This window comes from Uloborus diversus, chromosome 9 (assembly GCF_026930045.1).
Source record: "Uloborus diversus isolate 005 chromosome 9, Udiv.v.3.1, whole genome shotgun sequence".
NCBI classification, from domain to species: domain Eukaryota; kingdom Metazoa; phylum Arthropoda; class Arachnida; order Araneae; family Uloboridae; genus Uloborus; species Uloborus diversus.
Genome location: NC_072739.1, coordinates 144,778,655 through 144,799,339, shown reverse-complemented (window position 1 = coordinate 144,799,339; position 20,685 = coordinate 144,778,655). Strand labels below are relative to the sequence as shown.

The window sequence follows — 20,685 nt, the reverse complement described above, 5'->3', positions numbered from 1 at the left end:
TTTTTTTTTTTTAAATTTTTGGAAGATAATACAAATACAAAAGTGACGACCAGCAACAGGCTCTGGGCCCAGCTAGATTGGTCCTAGTCAATTTACAATCCCCAGTGAAGATCAATGGTCCTCTTAAAACTATCTACTCCCTTCCTCACTACCACCTCTTCCGGTAAACTGTTCCAAGGTTCCACTACCCTGCTAAAATAATAATTTTTCCTAACATTTATGTTAGCCTGAGATTTAAATAGCTTAAAACAATGACCCCTTGTCCTGTTTTCAGTGCTGGGGGGGGGGGGCTCAAATGTTTTCCCCATGATTTAGCTGGATATTTTCTCCATGGAAACTAATTTCAGGACAGATTAGTCATTGAAATTTGATTTTTAATAACTTATTCATTAATGGCTGGAGAAGAAATGTTTTTACATTTTTGCAAAGAAAAAGTTCTAACAGCAAGGAAGTTCTAATTTAAAAAAAGAGGGGGGGGGGGGCCTCGAGCCCACACTTACCCCCCTATATGGGCGCCCTTGATGGCAACCAAGAATCATTTTAATATGAAGTGCGGCCCTTGGGTAAAAAAAAGCTTGGGCGCCTTTACTGACTTGTCTAGTTAGTAGTCCCTGAAATAGCTGCAATATATTTTTTAACAGTAACATATAATTATTTCCTGGATATATTGCTTTCTGTTTCAAATATAGAAATAGATATTTGACTGGAATAAAAGTTTCTAAATTAGGTTGGTGTTGATCACTAAACTAAAGTCAGCACCAAAATTGTAACAATTTATTCATATACTAGTGGTACCCGCACGGCTTTGCCCGTAATAGAAAATTAAAAGGTCTTTTCGTTCGCCTGTATATTTACAAATAATGTATGGTGAATTTTCTCGCCAATTGGCTTGTACCCATGTTACGGTGCCAAGTTATGATAATTTCGTATCTCGCCAATTGACTAATGACCATGTTACGGTTCCACGTTATTATAATTTCGTAATTTACTCGTCCATCTTATGATATTTTCGTTCTTAAAATTGGAATAGAAAAAGAATCACATCGAATTTTCAAAAAATTGCTTCGAGGTGCACACCCCCATGCTACAAATTAACTTTGTGCCAAATTTCATGAAAATCGGCCGAACGGTCTAGACGCTATGTGCGTCACAGAGATCCAGACATCCTCCGGACAGACTTTCAGCTTTATTATTAGCAATTTCGTAATTTACTCGTCTATCTTATGATATTTTTTTTCTTAAAATTGGAATAGAAAAAGAACCACATCGAATTTTCGAAAAATCGCTTCGAGGTGCACACCCCCATGCTACATACTAATTTTGTGCCAAATTTCATGAAAATCGGCCGAACGGTTTAGGCGCTATGCGCGTCACAGATATCCTACAGACATCCAGATAACCAGACATCCTCCGGACAGAGAGACTTTCAGTTTTATTATTAGTAAAGATTCTGCCGTATGCAGGTAAAGGGTAGTAACTGCAAAATTTACATTTTTTTTGCATTTTTGTCATCTATGATACGTGAGCTTTATTGTAAATAGTGATACCCGCACGGCTTCGCCCGCAATAGAAAAATCAAAAGGTCTTTTGGTTCGCCTGTATATTTACAAATAATGTATAGTGAATTTTCTCGCCAGTTGGCTTGTACCGACATTACGGTTCCACGTTATGATCATTTCGTATCTCGCCAATTGGCTTGTGCCCATGTTACGGTTCCACGTTACGATAATTTCGTAATTTATGATACTTTTTTTCTTAAAATTGGAATAAAAAAAGAACCACATCGAATTTTCGAAAAATCGCTTCGAGGTGCACACCCCCATGCTACATACTAACTTTGTGCCAAATTTCATGAAAATCGGCCGAACGGTTTAAGCGCTATGCGCGTCACAGACATCCTACGGACATCCTACAGACATCCTACAGACATCCTCCGGACAGAGAGACTTACTGCTTTATTATTAGTAAAGAAGGTATAAAATTATATAACTCACCTGTCTTACTATATTAAGTATCAATTTGTCCATTGTGAAACTCACAAAGGCATAAATACCAAAAAGTGACCTAGTATCTTCTTCAAATGTAGGATAATCAATAGTCCCGCTCAGTAATTGGCCAAGTTTAGTGATAAGTTCTATATATGTCGGCTTTCTTTCTAAAATCACATAAAGATAAAATAAGTTGATTTTTACAAAAAATTATGCTACCATAAATAAATATAACATGCATTATTTATGAAAATCTAACCATATTCATTTTTTCCTACTTTCTCTTTCTCCAATCTTTACAATATTTAACTAGCATTCCCGTACCCGGCATTGCTCGGGTAATGGAATTAGAAGATGTTAACAGTGCTTGGTGCAGCTAGTTTCGAAAATCCCCTATAATAATTACTTATTACCTATAACTTTTTCTAATTTGGGGAGGATCCCGGGGCCCCTGGACTCCTTATATATATGCCCTTGTCCTTAACCGATCTTTAACTGTTACTAACGATCCTTTTAAAGTATTGATTATCTTTGCAAACACAGGCCATCCACATTTTATTGTTATACCTATGTTTAAGCAAGAACTTCTTTGTGTACAACATTTTTAGTTTTTTTTTTCTGGTGCTAAAATTATTAAGCTGCTTGATGAACTGACTTTGGAGCAAGCTACATAACATTGGCCGTGTGAAAAAAAGTCTTCTCTTAAATCGATCCCTGCTACTTTTAATGTCTGTCCTTGTGACTTATTAATGGTTATTGCAAAGCAAACTTTAACAGGAAACTGCACTCTTCTAAATTCAAAAGGATAGTCCGCCTGTGATGATGTTCTTAAAAACTTTGTTTCTAGTTTTGAAAAAACGAAAGCAATAGACAGAAACATTATGATTTGACTTGAGAAAAGCCTCGAAGAATCACGTGAGAAACAAAAACAATATCAAATTTATAGTTCGCTACGACCAAAAGTTGAGATGAAGTACTGAATAATGATTTGAATGGAGGAAAGCCTTCGAAAATAAGGGATTTGAATTTCAATGACAGGTTTTAATTTTGCAGAAATTAAGGGGTTTTAATTAATTTCTCCCGAACTAATTGAGATTTCGAAAAATCCTTTCTTAGTGGTTACTTTCGTAATCATGCGGACATGTCTGCCAAATTTCAAGTCTGAAGCTTCAGCGGTTTCGGCTGTGCGTTGATATATATATATATATATATATATATATATATCTATCTATATATATATATATATATATATATATATATATATATATATATATATATATATGTATATGTATATATGTTATCTCAGGACATTGATTTTTATATATTAAGATATTTTTGTTTGCTTTATTTGTTTATTATAATTTTACACTAATAAGTGATCCTCAAAATAACAGACTTTTGCAAAAGATAAAAATTAAAAATATTATTGTCAGCAAAATTCTTCAAGAAAGTAGGAATTGTTAAAAAAGTGTCCTGCATATTTTACCTGTTGCCAGCCAGAGATAAATATTTGAATTTTCTCTCCAAAAACTCACTAATTTTTCATGAGCCATTTACCATTGGCATGGATAGAAAAATCCATGCTAGTGACAAATGTGAACAAATGAGATTATAAATCAAACAATAATTGTAACACAATATTACTTTCTGTGGCAATTAAACACACCAAAGTTATTTGCAAATCAGCAAAATAATAATTTTTACCTGTTGCCAGCAGAGATAAATATTTAAATTTTCTTTTCAAAAACTCATTAATTTTTCATGAGCCATTTACTATTGGCATAGATTGAAAAATCCATGCTAGTGACAAATGTGAACAAATGAGATTATAACTCAAACAATAATTACAACATAATGTTCCTTTCTGTGGCAATTAAACATACCAAAGTTATATGCAAATCAGCAATATAAACATTTTTAGTTGAACATTGTGAAATTACTGTTCATGCTAATGACAAAGAAATGATGTCCTGATCTAATATATAACCTTTGTTCCGAAATACCACAGATACTTGTTTCTATTTGCACATTAATCTAAAATGGCTTCTTGTTGCTAAATAGAACCTTTCAAAAAAAAAGTTTATTGTCTATAAAAATGAAATTTGCAGGTCCAATAAAACTATCGGAGGACCAGTTGGTCTATTCAGAATTCAGGCTTGGGGTATATAGATTGATAACCAGCTGTTAAAGTATTACCTTGATTTAAAAATTAAATATGGAGGATAAACTTGAATTCTTTTGTTGACCATTACAATTTCATTTTTAAAAATGAGTTTATTGATAAATAATAACTTCTTTGAATAAATTAAAAAAAAAAAAGACATTTGTTTGGTCTAAAATATGATTTTAATACTTCAAAAATTATAGCTTCTGTGGACATACATGCTATTGACATTTGAAATATTTATTCCGTTGTTTTGAAGTGATTGTAATTGAAAAGAGTAATTTTTTGGCTAAAAAAACAAACAAACATAACAGAGGTTAAATAAATTCTAGAAAGTCAGCGGATTAATTTTGGATGCTTAAGGACAAAAATTCTCTCTCACTTTGAGAATCACTCTAATATATTTTTTACCACTTTCACTTTTGTGCACTTAAGAAAAAAAAAACACACACACACACACAAGGGTTTTAATGATGAATTCTAGTTGTCAATTGAAGAATAACAATTCAAACAAAAGTAAAAACAAGTACCAGGGCTTGCACTAGGTTGCGGTATTGCACAACTTTTTCTGAAATCTCATGCAATAAAAAATCCTTTGCAGGCTGTTCCTGATGATCCTCATTTGCAAAATTAATGGAATGGCTTACGATCAACTGCCATCTTATTATCAGTTAACAGAAGGATCTAAGAATTTAGCCGCAAGGAACAGGAATAAAACATCGACAACAGCTTTGTTCTCTGGGTTTACTGAATGCTCAAAAACTGAATTTCAGTTTTTTTCTTTTGCTAGTTGCACCAAGAAAAAAAAACCCACATTTTGGGTCGAAGCTGGACCATAATGCTTTTGTTGTTGTCAAAAATCGCCATTTTCAGATTTTCTTTACTTTTGGAGTATAGAGACGTAACCAGGGCCGCGTCGTCCCTATGTGCGAGGTCATGCGACGTACGACGGCACCAGAGTCAAAAAGGCGCCTACCTCTACCAATGAAAAATGCTCCAAATAAATGGAAAAAATCTTCAAACTAAAATATTGAACGATTCATTATATCTAATAGTGGCAGTGAAATTATACTGCTCCTTCAGCAAGCAATCCTCCTCTCTGCCGGCCTAAAAGGAAAAATTATTGCCTTGCTGTGTCTAAATATGCTGTTATTCAACAGTGCAATCGTTTACGGTGAAAACACATGATACTAATTGATGCATAATTTTGCATTTGTCTTCATATTTGGAGCCGTGAATGCTATTTCGGTATAATATATTTTCACAAGGTTGAGCATACGAAGCGCAAGAAATTTGCTATTACCCATTTTGGTTATTACGGTGAATATGTTGTACTACAATTTGTGCAATATGTCTTTTTGCGATTTTTAACTATTGTTTGTGGCAATTTCACTGTACCGTACTTCTTTCTGTTATCATACATAAAAAAATACGGTAAGCACATTTGCATATCATTTACATGTGCATAATACACATACATTTTAGACAATAATTTCGGTTAGTTTTTTAGTTCCGAAAAGTAACGACTTGACCATAATTACTCAATTCCCCTACCCCCTTTTTCTTCAACAATTTGTGTATTGATTTAAAGAAAGAGCTTTGGACAATGTGTTTGTTTCAGATATTAAATTCAATGCCTTTTTAACAATTCCGTAATTAAGAATTTTTCGTTTTACCGGCAAGTTTCTGTTTTAGATTTTAATGTGGAATATCCTCTACAATATTATCCTTCAATTTAGAAACATAATGTACCCCCCTGTTCCGTGGCACAACTAGAGGAGGGATGTCACATGGCACCCTTGGTTGCCCCATCTCTCCAGAATGCTGAGTTAAATGTTTTTTAAAAATATTCTTTATTATTGAGGAGAAAAAAAAAAGACGCTTCTTTGGAAAACAAAGTGATTTTAATAAGAAAAAAATAATGATGTTGGGGTAAAACTTTTATTTTGTTAAGAAAGAAATCTTTGAAGCAAAAGTTTTAACATGTTCATATAATTGGTCAGCTACTCGTCCCCTCCGCCCTATTTTTTTTCTTTTTTCTTAATCATTTTTCTTTTTTCTAGTTCCTCTGAAAGTACGGAAGTCTTAAAATGCAGCTCCTCCGAATCTTTCCCTGTCCCCCCGCAAGAGCATTACAGAGCATCTCAAACTTCGTTTCCAGATCTTCAATTTTGCAAAATTTCAAGGGAAAATCCCCCGCCCCGGGGGAATAGGGGATCCCAGGGGGTTTCCCCAAAAACCAAATAACATCACTTGAAACTGCTTTCGAAAATCATCTAAAAGTGCGTGAAAGATTGCCGGACCAATGTAACCAAATATGGTCTTACAATCGCGTTTTTAAGATTTCAATGTCAGAAAATATTCGGGCAACGTCCTCCAAATAAGCTTTTCTTTAATATCATCAAAAAATAGGTTTTTTTAAACATGATTTACAAAAACTTTAAGTTAAATTGCCTCTGAACCTCTTCTTCTAATATCATAGAATATTGCTTAAGTTTTTAGGACTTCAATTTTTAAAAAAATTCTAAGGGGGAGCTCCAGAATCCCCTTCTTATAAAAATCTTTGAAGTTGTCTACAATTGCATTTTTGGAAGTTTAATTTCGAAAAATTGGGAGGAGAGAGGAAAAATTGATTTCTTTCCAAAAAAAAAAAAAAAATCGTTCCTGTTCTAACGTCAATAAATATGACCTATTATCGAGTTTTAAGGTTTCAACTTCTACAAATTTTTGCCGAGCCCCTTGTACCATTTTTCCTCATAATACCACCAACTACTAGCGTCCCTTTATACTCAGTATAAAGAATTGTTACCAAATACCGTCTGAAACTGCGTTTTAAAACTACAAGTTTCAAAATTTTTCCGGGGAGAACATCTGGTCCTTTCTTTTGAAAGGGGATTTTTTTTTTAAATGTGCCCCCCCCCCTAAAACTATTTCTAGTTGTGCGGTCACTGCTCCTGTTGGCATGTTTTGAAAGGGACAGGCATAAAAGTTTCATTAATTATGCATCACTTTGAGATTAGATACGTGTAGATATTCAAAATGGTATTAGCTTTGATATTTTAAACATTATCTTTTTCCGAAACGTATTATTGGCACATCAAAAGGAACTGCTGAACTCGAAATAATTTTGAGATGTGAAATAAAAACATACACCACGTTCCAAAATTAATATTCACTCATTATTTTTTGTATACGGGTCATTCTCCAGAAAACGTAACTTTTGAACGCAAAACTTTTTCAATTTCGAAACCTTTCGTTTTCTTTTTCTTTTCATTCTTACTTGAAAGTGTTACCTACTAAAAGTAACCATAAACAATGGCCCAGCTAAGTTCCAATTATTTTAGTCATAAATAAAAAAAATAAAAGAATGCCTTGCTCACAGAAATAAAAAAAAAGAAAAAATTTAATATTTAAAAATCGAGGTCAATTTAATTAAGTAGTAATTTTGTAGCTATTTTAAAGATTAGTGGGAATAAAATATTAAGCTCTACACGGCTTAATTAGCAGTTTCAAATGTATGTTAAAAAAAGTATTTAGTAAATTTGAGGATATACTGGCAATTTATAATTTTGGTAGAATGCGTATTATTGATGTGTTTCCCCTTTATCATTTATTTTCATCTCAGAAATAATGACATTGATAAGGTCTGTCACCGAAGTGAGGAATTTTCCAATAATATAGGCCTAATAGATACTATTTTCAGGGAATTTTTTTTTCTTCGTTGCTACAATCTGCACCTGTAAAGCATACGAAAACATGAAGAGAAATGAAGAGACTTCTCTTTCAATGTTATGTTTGTTAAGTACGTTTTGTGTTCCATGATATGCAAACACAGCAGGGTTGCCAACTGCTCCACAAAAAAAAACTCTGTAGCTCTGCGAATAAGTTATTTTCAGGCCTGGCTCCTGGGGTAGGGGACCCAGGCGGCCGCCAAGGGTGGTAGATTTTAGGGGCGGAAATTTCGAAATTGAAATTTGTTTAAGTATGAATATCTAGTTCAGCACCAAAAGATTCACTGCTTCAATGCTAAATAGTAATAATAGTACTTTAGATTGTGTACCAGTGCTTGGATATGCAAAACACAGCTCAGAATTTAAAAAGAAATTCAATTTAATTTTTGATGTGGAAAAATGTGATTGAAAAGTGTTTTGAAAATATTAATATCTGTTTCAGTGCCATAAGATGTACAAATTTAATGTTAAAAATACAATTTAAAGTGTGTACCAATGCTTGAATATGAAAAACCCAGTATGGAATTTAACTAGAAACTCACCTTAATTTTAAGCACTTTACCAGGGATGCCCACAAGGGGGGATTATGGCGCAAGTTGCGCCATCAAAATTTTTGGGGGGATTTTTTTTACAGAACTTTTTTTTTTATTTAGAACATGAAATTTTTAAATTTTGGAAAGAAAAAATATTTAAACCCATTCAACAAGAAATAGAAGCATTAATAATACTTTTTCCGCGTACTTTTTCAGGGCCATCGCCGTAGCAAGCCCCCGTTTTTCAGAAGTGTGGCCGACAATTTCATTTTAGCGATGCAACTAACGAAGAAAAAGGAAAACTCTTCGTTGTTTTGAAAAATTAAAATAGTAATTTATAAATGAACAAGTGAAATAATAGTGACAAAAAGTATTTTTTCTGTCAAATTTGAATAGAAAATGTTATCTTAAAATACAATTTAGGAACATCCATGATTCTCTTTTATTAAGAGTATCTATGCATGGGACGCGCAAATGTACGCTTCAAATATTTTTATTAACACAAAAAAAAGTATTCAGTACAGTACACTTTTCACTAAGCCGCAGCGTGCGTATGTCTGCCAAGTCGGAAACTATGCGCTCGGCTCGAATTAAAAACATTGTGCATAGAGCAAAATTTGAATAATGGGAGGGAGGACAGGTGACCAAACTAACATGTTGCACGCCTTTGTCTCTCGGGGGCCCTGGTTATACAAAACCATGCTTCGTGGTTCTGCAGTTAAAAAAAAAAATAATACAAAAATACATAAATAAATAGGACAGCCCATAGAATAGGGGTCGCCGAAACATTCCCATATGTATATCCTTTTTTTAATGAAAAATGTTGTCCTGAAAATCATTGCTAAGTGGAGAAAAATGTATTGGTTGCCGAAGTAAATTTGAAATAGAGATATAGAGAAAAAAAAACAGTTAAATGCAAAGAGAGATTCAAAGTATTATAATGAATACTCACACCAATTCTAAATGTTTGAATGTAAAAATCGGAAATAAATCAAAGTTTGATCAAGAGATGCAGGTGGCATATTTAAAATAAAACGAAGTGGAATAGAAACCTAAGGTATCGCAGAAAATTAGCACTTCCGTTCAAAATGTTAAAAGTCCTTTTTCTAAGGGTGCAAATGCTTGTATTGCAAGTAAAAAAAAATATTGTGCGGAAAATTTAAAACTTTACTATGGAAAACCCAAGCAAATTACCGTTTTGGCAAAGGAAAATTGGAAAAAAATATTACCACAGTATGTTTATCAATTATTGAAATTTACAATGAAGATAGGAGGGACGTAGCCAAACTGAAAGGAATACTGAGGAACTCCAAACATTTCTTTTTACGTCCCCAAAGCTGGCCTGGAAGTGAGTTTTTAAAACTTGGGTTTTTAAAAAATCCCGGGAAAACAATCTCAAACCCCATCCCATACCCTAACGTGATTAAAGATAGCCTACACCTAAGTATTTAGGACTACAATTTCGAAAAGCTGTGAGAGTGCTCTCAACGTGACCTCCGAGAAACGCCCTCTCAATTGATCATTCATCATCATTCAAGTTCGAATCAATTTCGTCTTTTGGACTTTAATTAAAAAAAAAAAAAAACTCCCTGAGGTGTCCCAAAACTCGTTCTCCTAATATTACCGAAGATTCTCAAAAATTTCATTGTTAAGGCTTTAATTCAGAAAAATTTTCGGGGGAGATCTCCAAAACCTTCTACTCCTCTAACAGTATTTAAAATCGTCTACGATTGCTTTAACTGAATTTAATTTTGAAAATTTGCCAGGGGAGGACTCCGAATCTCTCCACCCATTAGCATTACCAAAAATCTTCTAAAACTGCAGTTTCTACAGCTCGAAATTTTCTCAAGGGAATGCCCCCCCCCCCCGCCCTCTCTCTCTCGCCAACATCATCGAAAAATGTCTTAAATCTCGCCTTTTTAGTGCTTCAATTACGAAACATTTCTGGTCTCGAGCCCCTTCAAGACTCCCCCTTCCCTCTTTCATCGAAGGTTGGCTTAAATTACGTTTTCGGAGCTTTAATTTCAAGAAACTGGCGGTGAACTAGATTTTAAACAAAAAAAGTCTACAATCATGTTTTTAAGGCTTCAAAATTTCAAAAATCTTTGGAGGGGGGAGCATTTTTCTTCCCTTTAATATCACCATAGATCATCTAAAATTGCATTTTTCAAACTACAGTTTTCAGATTTTTCCCAGGGGAGAGCCCCCAGATCCCCCTTTACGTGTCACAATCACAAATAATTCACAATTGGGAATACGTGCTTGAAGTTTGCATTTTGAAAAATTATAGAACGATGACCCCGAGTCTCTTCCTCCCTTAACATCAGCATAGGTCGTCTAAAACTGTATTTTTCAAATAACAATCTTGAAAATTCCTGGGGGTGAGCCCCAGACCCCCTCTTCTGAACATAATTAAATATAACGTACGAGTGTGTTGAGAACTTAAAATTGGAAAAATTATCGGGAGAGGCTATCCTGGACCTCCTCTCTTCCATCCTCCCAAACTTAAAATATAGTCTAAAACTACGTTTTTAAGTCTTCAATTTCGAAATAATGCAAGAAGGTAGCCCTCCGACATCTCCTAATTCTGATTGAATATTATCTTTACGATTAACTTTATATTGCTAGTACTAAGGTCTAGTAATATGACTATCCCTGCTAAACCTGAAGCCAAATCTTCTTTCTCCCTCTCTGCACATTGGAACATGCGTTTGAAACAATTAACGAGCCGCCAAAAGCGTACCCCCCTCCCCTCTCCAGTTTTTTTGACCTAGCGACGGCCCTGGTACTCTTTCCAAAATTTAATGACCGTGTCTCTTTTACAATGAAGAGAACATCACAGACAGCATGGAGTAAGTGTCCGTTTCAAAGCTGGGTCAGACGATTTGATTTCTTTTCAATCTTTTTATAAATTTTCTGGAAGTAGCACAATTATGCATGATGAATGCGTGTGCAAAAATAATGAGAGGGAGAGAGGCCAAAAATGTTTTATTGTTTGTAATAATTCTGACCAGTATGCTCTAGTCTTCCATTGATTGATTTGCACCTCGACAATCGTTAAGAACTAGTTTTGAAGTTTGCGAATAACATATTTTTTATCCCTTCAATTGACAATTAATATATTTTCTTCATTAACGAGCTTAAGCTTGTGAAGAATGTTTCTCTCTCTCTCTCTCATTTTACTTTGCTCCCATCTTCTCCACCATTTTTAAACTGATTGTTTCAATTTATCATTAGATGATTTTTATTAAAACTTTCAGCGATGTTAATTTTCGCTGATGGAGGTAGAACAGTCTGTTCTTAAGGTGTTTAAGTTATGTTTCGTAATCATATTTACTTTCTTCTATATCTGATATGTATAGAAGGATATTTCATTCATTAAAATTCTCGAGTTCTGATTTTCGATGTGTGCTGAATAGCTGAATCCATGTTTGAGGATTTTCGAAACATATCTGTCACGGTGTGTCTAAACCATCTTTTTTGGATATGTAACTTCAATTTTGGAAAACTTCCAGGAGAGCGTCCCCCACTGTAGCGCCAGAATAACACCCTCTTTTCATCAAGAGTTATCTAAAACTGCGTTTGTCGAACTGCAATTTTGAAAAATTAATAGGAGAGAGCCCTTGATTCCCCCCTCTTTCCTTAACATGATTAAAGACAAGCCTAGAATTGCGTTTTTGGAGTATCAATTTCAAACAATTGCCGAGGGAATGGCACCGAAATTCACCTTCCACTAACATTATCCAGATCTATCAAAACTGCGTTTTTAAAGCTGCAAGTTCGAAAATTTAAGTGGAGCGCCCCTCTCCCTCCCCCCTACTCTCGTCAACATCATTAAAAATCGTGTTAAATTTGGTTTTCAGGGCTTCACTTTCTAGAAAATTCCGGGAGAGCTTCCGAAAACTCGTTTTCTTAACGTCACAAAGGTCGGCTACAACTGCGATTTTAGAGCTTCAATTTCAGAAAACTGCTTTTCCCCTAACCATAGATAGCGTTTTTAAGACTTTAATTTTGAAAATTTTCCTGGGGCAAGCTCTAAGATCACTTCTTTCCCTAACATTACCACAGATAGTCTAAAACTGCGTTTTTAGAACTACAATTTTGAAAATAAAGGAAAAGCCCTCTTTCACATAACGTTAAACTATCTATGATTGCGCTTTTAAAGTTTCAGTATTGAAACATTACCGGGAAGGGCACACCAAACCTTCTATTCCCTAAACATCACCAAAGATCGTCTAAAACTGGTTTTAAAACTACAATTTCGAAAATATTCCGGAGGAGAAACCCCCGGAACCCATATCTAAGTGACAATAAAATAAGATTCATATTTTATAGATTCATATTGTATACATCCAGTAATAACTTCATCCAAAGCCAGAAAGTAGAATCCACTCTTCTTATAATTGTTCAAAATATTGTTTGAAAAAAAAAAGGTGTAGCAAAATTCAGAGGTACCCATAACTTGTTTACTCAAGGTGCACGTTGTAAAATTTGGGAAGGCAAGGCAGATCAACAATCCAATAATACTGGTATTTCAGTTCAAATGCTATTTATTAGCGCTACCCCCCCCCCCCCCCCCCCATGAATTTGGCTATAAATTACACACTCTAAAAACTGTTATATTTTACCCGATTCGAAAGCGAGAAATTTTTTGGGGGGGGGGGAATTTGCGCCATTGAGCTTGGGGGGGGGGATGGGCACCCCTGCACTTTACTATTATTTTTATTTTATTAATAATTATTATTTTATCATTGGTGGTGGGGGGGGAGGAGGTGGCACTTGTCAATATCGCCTAGGGCAGCAGAACTACTAGAGTTGGCCCTGGTTATTTTGCTCCACATTTCCCGTTTGGTCTTTATTCGGACCAGGCTAACCAAAGATTTTAATAACATTGAATTTATTTTTATTATATTTTTCTAGTCTGTTAGGCATGCATGTAAATATTAAAGTTACACACTTATACTCAATGCATGACAAAGTGTTTAAAGTTATAGGGTTAAAGTGGTTGAAGTGTTATTAATTTAAAAATAATTATTCTAGTGCTAGTGCTTGAAATGATTATCAAAGCTCAAAAACAGTTTTAGATAAGAGGTTTGTTCTATTTACTTTTTTATTGATTTTTATACAAAGTATCGAGCTGCTCCACAAAATTTTAAGATGCTCCTCAAAATCACCACAGTTGCTCCTCAAATCATTTCTACAAGTTTGGCAACCCTTATACATTATGAGACCTCAAATACGGAATGCTTAGGACTGCAACCTTTCCGGATTTTGGATTCTGACTCAAAAAATTATATAAATATTTACACTTATCATCGTAAAAAAGCTTTAAAAAAAAGCTGAACTGAAAGTAGTATTTTAAACAAGTAATTGCTGAACATTAACAATTTTAAACTTTTAACACAGAAAAAAAAAGCAGAAAAAATTTTCTTTTTGATTTTTTAAAAATTTCAAAAATATTTAAGTGAATAAGTTTCAGTTTTCCGGCTTTCGGGATTCTGAAAGTAAGGTCTCATTCTTTTCTTTGTTCAAATAAATATTTATCCAAAATGTTCAAGCAATTAAAAAAAAAAAAAAAACTACTCCCACTTCCATTTTAAAAATTCCGCTTAAAATTTTGGTTAGTGTGGGAGATACTATTTTATTTATTTTTTCTTAGTAATGATGGGTCAATATGAAAAGAAAAAGATGTTCACGAAATTTAAGACTTACAGTTAACCACATAAAAACAAATAACAAATGACTTTCATATAAAGTAACGCATATTAATGTATGGAATCAAATCTGACTCCGTTCAAAATATAATGGAAATAAAAGGTACTCAAAAAATAAAAAAAACCCCAACAATGTAACCTTAACCCCCTTGCGGTTGGGCAGTCCCAGAATTACATGTTAAATGGACAAGATATCTCGTCAAGAACAGCAAGGTGATTAATATTGAACTACCTATAATTTCCTCCATCATGTTTTCACCATCCTCTGATGAGCCTTTTATCACAGTTCTGTCCTTGTTATTTCCTTCATGCAATAAACGAGACAGTCTTTCACACAAAATGTGAAATTGACGAAAAAATATGTACCAGCTTTTACTCACCAAAAACTGTATGTAAGGTAGATTCTGGAATACAGTAGAAAATATTAGTGGAAGAGTTATGTATATCCTTGTTTTTTGAAAAATAATATGCTACAGATCTTTTGAAATTACAACATTTAAAATCAAAAAGAGTACAAGTAAATATTTACAGCAGCAAGTCAAAGAATGACTCTATACATTTTATTTTATCTAGGAGGTAAAAAATAGAACAAAATATGGTTTATTTGACATTTAAATTACCAGAAAGTTTAAAATTATGAATACCACACCTAAAAATTTCATTTTATTAACAGCATTATATTGATGGAACTGTTGTTTTAGTAGTACAGCAGATTCCTTTGTGCATGTTATCGTTGCATGGTTGTCTGACAACAGCAAGATTCAAATTAACTGCATCTTCATTTCAGTTTCGTACATTTGTTACACATGCTAAAGGGAGCTATATACAATATTGAAAATTGTCGTCAGAAAATTAGTTGAGATACTGAAACTGACAACATGAGTCTTGAAAAATGTGTCTTGGCAGGGGCGTAGCTAAGGGGGGGGGGTTTGGGGACAACCCCCCCCCCCCCCCGAAAAGTTAGTCTCAAAAAAAAGAGAAAAAGAAGAGAGAAGAGAAAGAAAAAAAAAGGAGAAAAGGAAAAAATTCCAAGCGATTATATATATATATGTATATATATATATATATATATATATATTAGGGTGGTCCTTATTTTTGAAGTTGTAGATATTTTACACGATGCCCCCTCAATTTGTTCCATTATACGAAAAAATGATCCATGCAAAATTTTAAGTCAATCCATGAATATTAACTCGTGCCCCTAGGGCCCCCTTTTTTGAGTTTCGAAGAAAAAAATGCGGATTTTCTCATTTTTATGTAAAATTATTCCTTGGTTTCATATTTAAAGTAATTTTGAATCTCAATAGATGCTGCTACTTCCATACCAACCATTCTCTCACTTTCATTCTGTAAAATTTTACATATTACATAGGGTACATGTACACCAATGGCCTTGGGACAGGGATACCGCGATTCGCGCTTGTTTCAAACCAAGCGGCAGGAGAACATTTCTTTTCACCCAGATGGACACAAGGGTTTCTAAAGGCCATTAATGAATGGAATAGGCCATTAATGAATGATTTTTGACAACAACAAATTGCCTCCTCCAGGTTTTGGGGGTGTTGATTTAGAACATTTTCTGTGTATGTAATAGGTGTGGCAAATAGGGTCACTAGGTTTCCATGCTATAAATATAAGTAATGACAATTATATTTTAATTCGCTGTTCTTTAGTTATATAATTAAATGTTTATGCATTCTTATAATTTAAATTTTGAAATATCCTCGATTACCCTACCATAAAAATAAACTCTATTTTCCATATCTAAAATATAAATTTAAAAAAATTCCAGATCGGAATAATGTAAAAATCTATACTTTAACCCTTCAAGCGGCTGTGACGTAAAATTCCTTCATCCCGTGATGTATCGAAGAGCGGCCGTGTCGAAATATTTCGCCATGAATATTCTTCCATAGAATTTTACGCTGCAACTGTTCTCGAAGCAGAATATTCAAGGCCAAATTTTTCGACACGGCCGCTCTTCAATACATCGCTGGGTGAAGGAATTTTACGTCACGGCCGCTTGAAGGGTTAAACTATCTTCTATTTCAGTACATAGTCCTTTATTATCATCAAATTCCTCTTGCAATTCACAAGATTTAGAAACCGAAATGGGTATCTATCCTAACCTGTTGAACTTTTTTTCTATATCTGGTCTACCACAACGCAAGAAAGTTTGACAACTATTGAGATGTGCTCGCATTTCATCAATGTTAGACAAATGCCATATTAGGGACAAAGATGCTGCTCATTTATTAACAGCCTATGCAGATGCAGTAAATTTAAATCCAAATAACCTTATGATCAATCGTACATCCCTTAAGAGAGCAAGAGAAAATCTTCGAGAGGTAAAATCAGATTTCATGAATTTAAATTTGGATTTTTTAGTTATTCTCTGGGATACAAAGCTACTTCCCGATGTAACTAGAAAAAAAACGCCGATAGGCTTACCATGATAGCTTCAGGTTCCAATGTTGAACAGTTACTCAGAATTTCTGAGATATTTCTTCAGTTGTATATTATATCTTAGATGATTGCTCTTTATTGCTAACTGTTCAAGCTGTAGTGTTTTATACAGCGGCTTACAATACCTTCCGTATAAATTGTGCATGTAATTTTTCAGAGCAAAAGCTGAACGGTGATATATTGCATTTGTATTGCTGTCATCATGCACTTGAAATCGTACTGCAGAGTTTCTTTAAAGAAGTTCTTGCCTTTCTTAGTTCTAGACTCGATATTCCATTATTTAAGTGCTTCAAAATTCAAAAAGTACACATACCACTTAAATTCTAAAAGAAGAATTTGCTGACATATTATTGTTCGTAGAAAGCGGAATTAAGAAATATTAGAGAGAATTCTCATAATGTGTAATAATATTTCTTGGTGAAGTCCTCCCTCCTACAGGGATATGTTTTTGGCAACCTGAAGCTTATCTGTGAGCCAGATGGGTGGCAAAAGGAATTTATTGTTTGAATATTTATATATATAGGAAACAATTTAAATTGACCTTACATGAAGAGAATGATCATAAATGCTGTTTTGCAGTTAAATGTTGTATGAAGATATAGTTTTTCGCAGCAACTCATTCTAGAACTTCTAAATTATTAAGTGTAGTGTCTAAAAAACCTGCAGCGTACAAAATGGTGACAAACATACAGCAGAAGCAATGACTGAAAAATTCATAAATCACTTATGGTACTTAGGGGATGAACTAGTAGCTTTGTCCGTATTGGATGAAGGAATTAACTTTGAAGATAGGAAAAGACTACTTCAAAAAATGCTTGTTGAATAGGAAGACGTGTCTGATGATTGTATAAAAAATTTCCGATAACAGTAGATGATTTAGAATACTTTCTTAGTAAAGATCTTTCTCTTTATAGAATCAATTACAAGTCAATAAAACTGTTTGATAAGTTACAAACACCAAAAGATGTTTTCCTATTTGATCCTGATTCATGGCAAAATGAAGGAAGCTACTTAAAGGGAAGAGATATCGTTAAAATGCTAAAAGTTGTGAATGATACTACTGAAAGAGGAGCACAATTAATCTAAGAATTTCACAATCAATTTATACAAAATATGAGTCACAAAAGCAATTTAGTATTTTACAGACAGTCCAAGACTATCAGAAAAAAAATGCACACGATTGTGATACATTGAGAAAAGCGTACGATTAATGTAAAGTTTCTAAAGCACTATTTCATTCTTATTTAATGTAAAATCTTTAGGCGATAAGATGTAATTAAAAAGATTAATTTTAGTGCTACCTCGCTGTAAAAATATTTTGCAAACATAGAAGAAACTATGTACGGGGACTGAAGTAAAAACTCGATTTGTGAGCAAATTATCAAAAGTGTTGAATTCAGCGTCCTAGGGGCACGTGTTATTATTGACCGATCGAGTTCAAATTTTGCACCGATTACTTTTTATTATAGTGTCACAAAACTAGGGGGCGTCACTTGTTGAACTCCGAAAAAAATTTTTTCCCATATAAATAAGGACCACCCTAATATATATATATATATATATATATATATATATATATATATATATATATATATATATATATATATATATATATATATATATATATATATTAGGGTGGAACGAAAAAAACAAAGTTTTTATTTTCGAATTGTAATAGTGCAGAAAAGTTGCGATTGGTGAAGACTTACAAAACAAAACAAAAATTTTTAAAATCGGATAATATCTTCCAATCCCGCAACGAGCCTAAAAATTTGAAAAAATGGAAAATTTCATGTGTTCTTAGAGATTTTTAAAAAAAATTTCTCCAACGTTTCTTTTTAATACTCTAAGACGGAAAAATTACGATTGGTGAAGCCTTCAGAAATTTAAAAAAACATATTAAAATCAAATAATACCTTCTGATCCAGGAACAAGCATGAAAAGTAAAAAAAGGGAGAATTTCATCTTTTCTTAGTGATTAAAAATAAAATTGTTCTTGTTTTTTTCCCCCGGTGTTACAGGGAAAAGCCTTTTTAAAAACCCTATATTACACATAAACATTAATTTATTTCTTGACTATGCAAAACTACCATTCTTTACGACAATGAAACATTTTCAAATAATAGAACTTTATAAAATATTTACCAAATTTACAATCCAGTATACAAGTCTTATTGTTTTAAGTGTTAGTTGTTAAAGCTAATTTATAATCAGATTTTTTGGAAAATTCGGGCATAATTGATCTGGATTTCAATGTTGCTCTTAAGTAGCCATCTCTTGATTTAAATCCACACATTTTGAGTGAAGCCTCCGTCACTAGCTTCATACATCTTTCGACAGCTTGCGTATGGCAGGGGAATAGTTTCATATCCCAGTTGGGTATAGTGCCTGTTGCAATAAGATTTTCAATGTCTTTGTTAGGAACTTTTCAAAGAAAAGGTGGAGAAGATAGCTTTGTCGTGTTCCAATTAATAATCTCTGTGTAACTTTCTGCTTCGAAATTTAGAGATGGAATGACAAAGTTTCTAATGCTTTTGCCTTTAGAAACAGATTTTCTGGCTTTTAAGGCGTTTTTAAAGTTCTCTTATGTGCCTCCTTTCATCAAACACCATTGCCATTAATAAGTTTTCGGGATGCGCAAAGAAAGAGTTTCTTTCAATGACAGGGTAAATTACTTGTTTTAGATTGTCAGGTACGTATCGACAGGTTTGAGTTGTTCTGTAAACATGAATGGCACCGTCTGTGAAATTTTTGTGGTTCTTTATTTCGCTAATGGGGCGTATTAGATGCATACACTGTACTAAGCGGCATAAACAAATATGAGTATCGCGGGATTAAAGAGCCATGTGAACAATTTACAAGCAGGCTCTAGTACTAAAATATCACATTTGTTTTATAAACAAACGTTCTTCCATTAGTATTTCATACCGAACTTATGAGAATCGTTAAACTAAAAGAAAAAAAAAGCTGAAAAAGGGCTTAAAGTTTACATTTTTTCAAACATGTAGGTTCGTTGCGCGATCGGAAGATATTGTTTTATTTCAAAAAGATATTTTTTTTTCGCTTTGAAGTCTTTACTAAACGTAACTTCTCCGTTCTGTAGCCTGAAAAAGTACATTGATCAAAAAATGTTAAAAATTTGGAAAAATCCTGAAATTCTCAATTTTTTCGATTTTTTAGGCTTGGTTCTGGATTAGAAGGTATTATTCGATTTCAAATTTTTTTTTTATTTCTGAAGGTTTCACCAATCGTAACTTTTCCGTCTTAGAGCCTTAAAAAGAAACATAAAACAAAATTTTTGAAAAATCACTAAGAAAACACGAAATTTTCCATTTTTTCAAATATTCAGGCTCGTTGCGGGATCGGAAGATATTATCCGATTTTAAAAATCTTTGTTTTGTTTTGTAAGTCTTCATCAATCGCAACTTTTCCGCACTATTACGATTCGAAAATATAAACTTTGTTTTTTTCGTTCCACCCTAATATATATATATATATATATAATATATATAATATATATATATATATATAGATATATATACATATATAATATATATATATTATAATATAATATATATATATATATATATATATATATAAAAGAAGTAATCCCCCCCCCCCGAAAGTCGGGTCTAGCTACGCCACTGTGTCTTGGATTTAATAGTCTAAGAGCTAGCAACGTTTTCGAGATAGAATTTTAGGAAAGCTGATTTCTCTATATATTTTTCCCTGTGACGTATCGAACAGCGTGCATGCTGTCTGGCGACCGTTAAACGCTGCGTTTATTACTGCGCATCACATCTTTAGAGGTAAAAATATGGATTTTGAAATCATTTTAGTAAGAATCTTTTCTTTTTCAGGGAATTCTAAACACTTTTCGAAACATGAATTTAATATTGCCAGACATTTTTGCTGTTGCCAATATCATGCCAGATGATATTTTTTACGAAAAAAATAATTAAAAAAAAACTATTTTAGTATGTCTGTCATTTTAATATTATTTTACCTACATATGAATAAGTACAAAACTAATTTGACAGACATGAATTCGGTTGCGTACTCGACAGACAGACCGATAAGCTGAGACCA

At 33.4% G+C, this 20,685-nt stretch overlaps 1 protein-coding gene across 1 annotated transcript in view; it reads right to left on the bottom strand.

Moving 5' to 3' along the window:
• LOC129230547 (paired amphipathic helix protein Sin3b-like) overlaps window positions 1-20,685 on the bottom strand; it is a 101,295-nt gene that overhangs the window by 15,355 nt on the left and 65,255 nt on the right. Inside the window, exons 19-20 of the mRNA XM_054864950.1 lie at window positions 14,363-14,534; window positions 1,995-2,155 (exon numbers count right to left, since the gene is read on the bottom strand). Of these exons, the coding sequence (XP_054720925.1) occupies window positions 1,995-2,155; window positions 14,363-14,534 (333 nt within the window). The remainder of the gene's footprint in view (window positions 1-1,994; window positions 2,156-14,362; window positions 14,535-20,685) is intronic.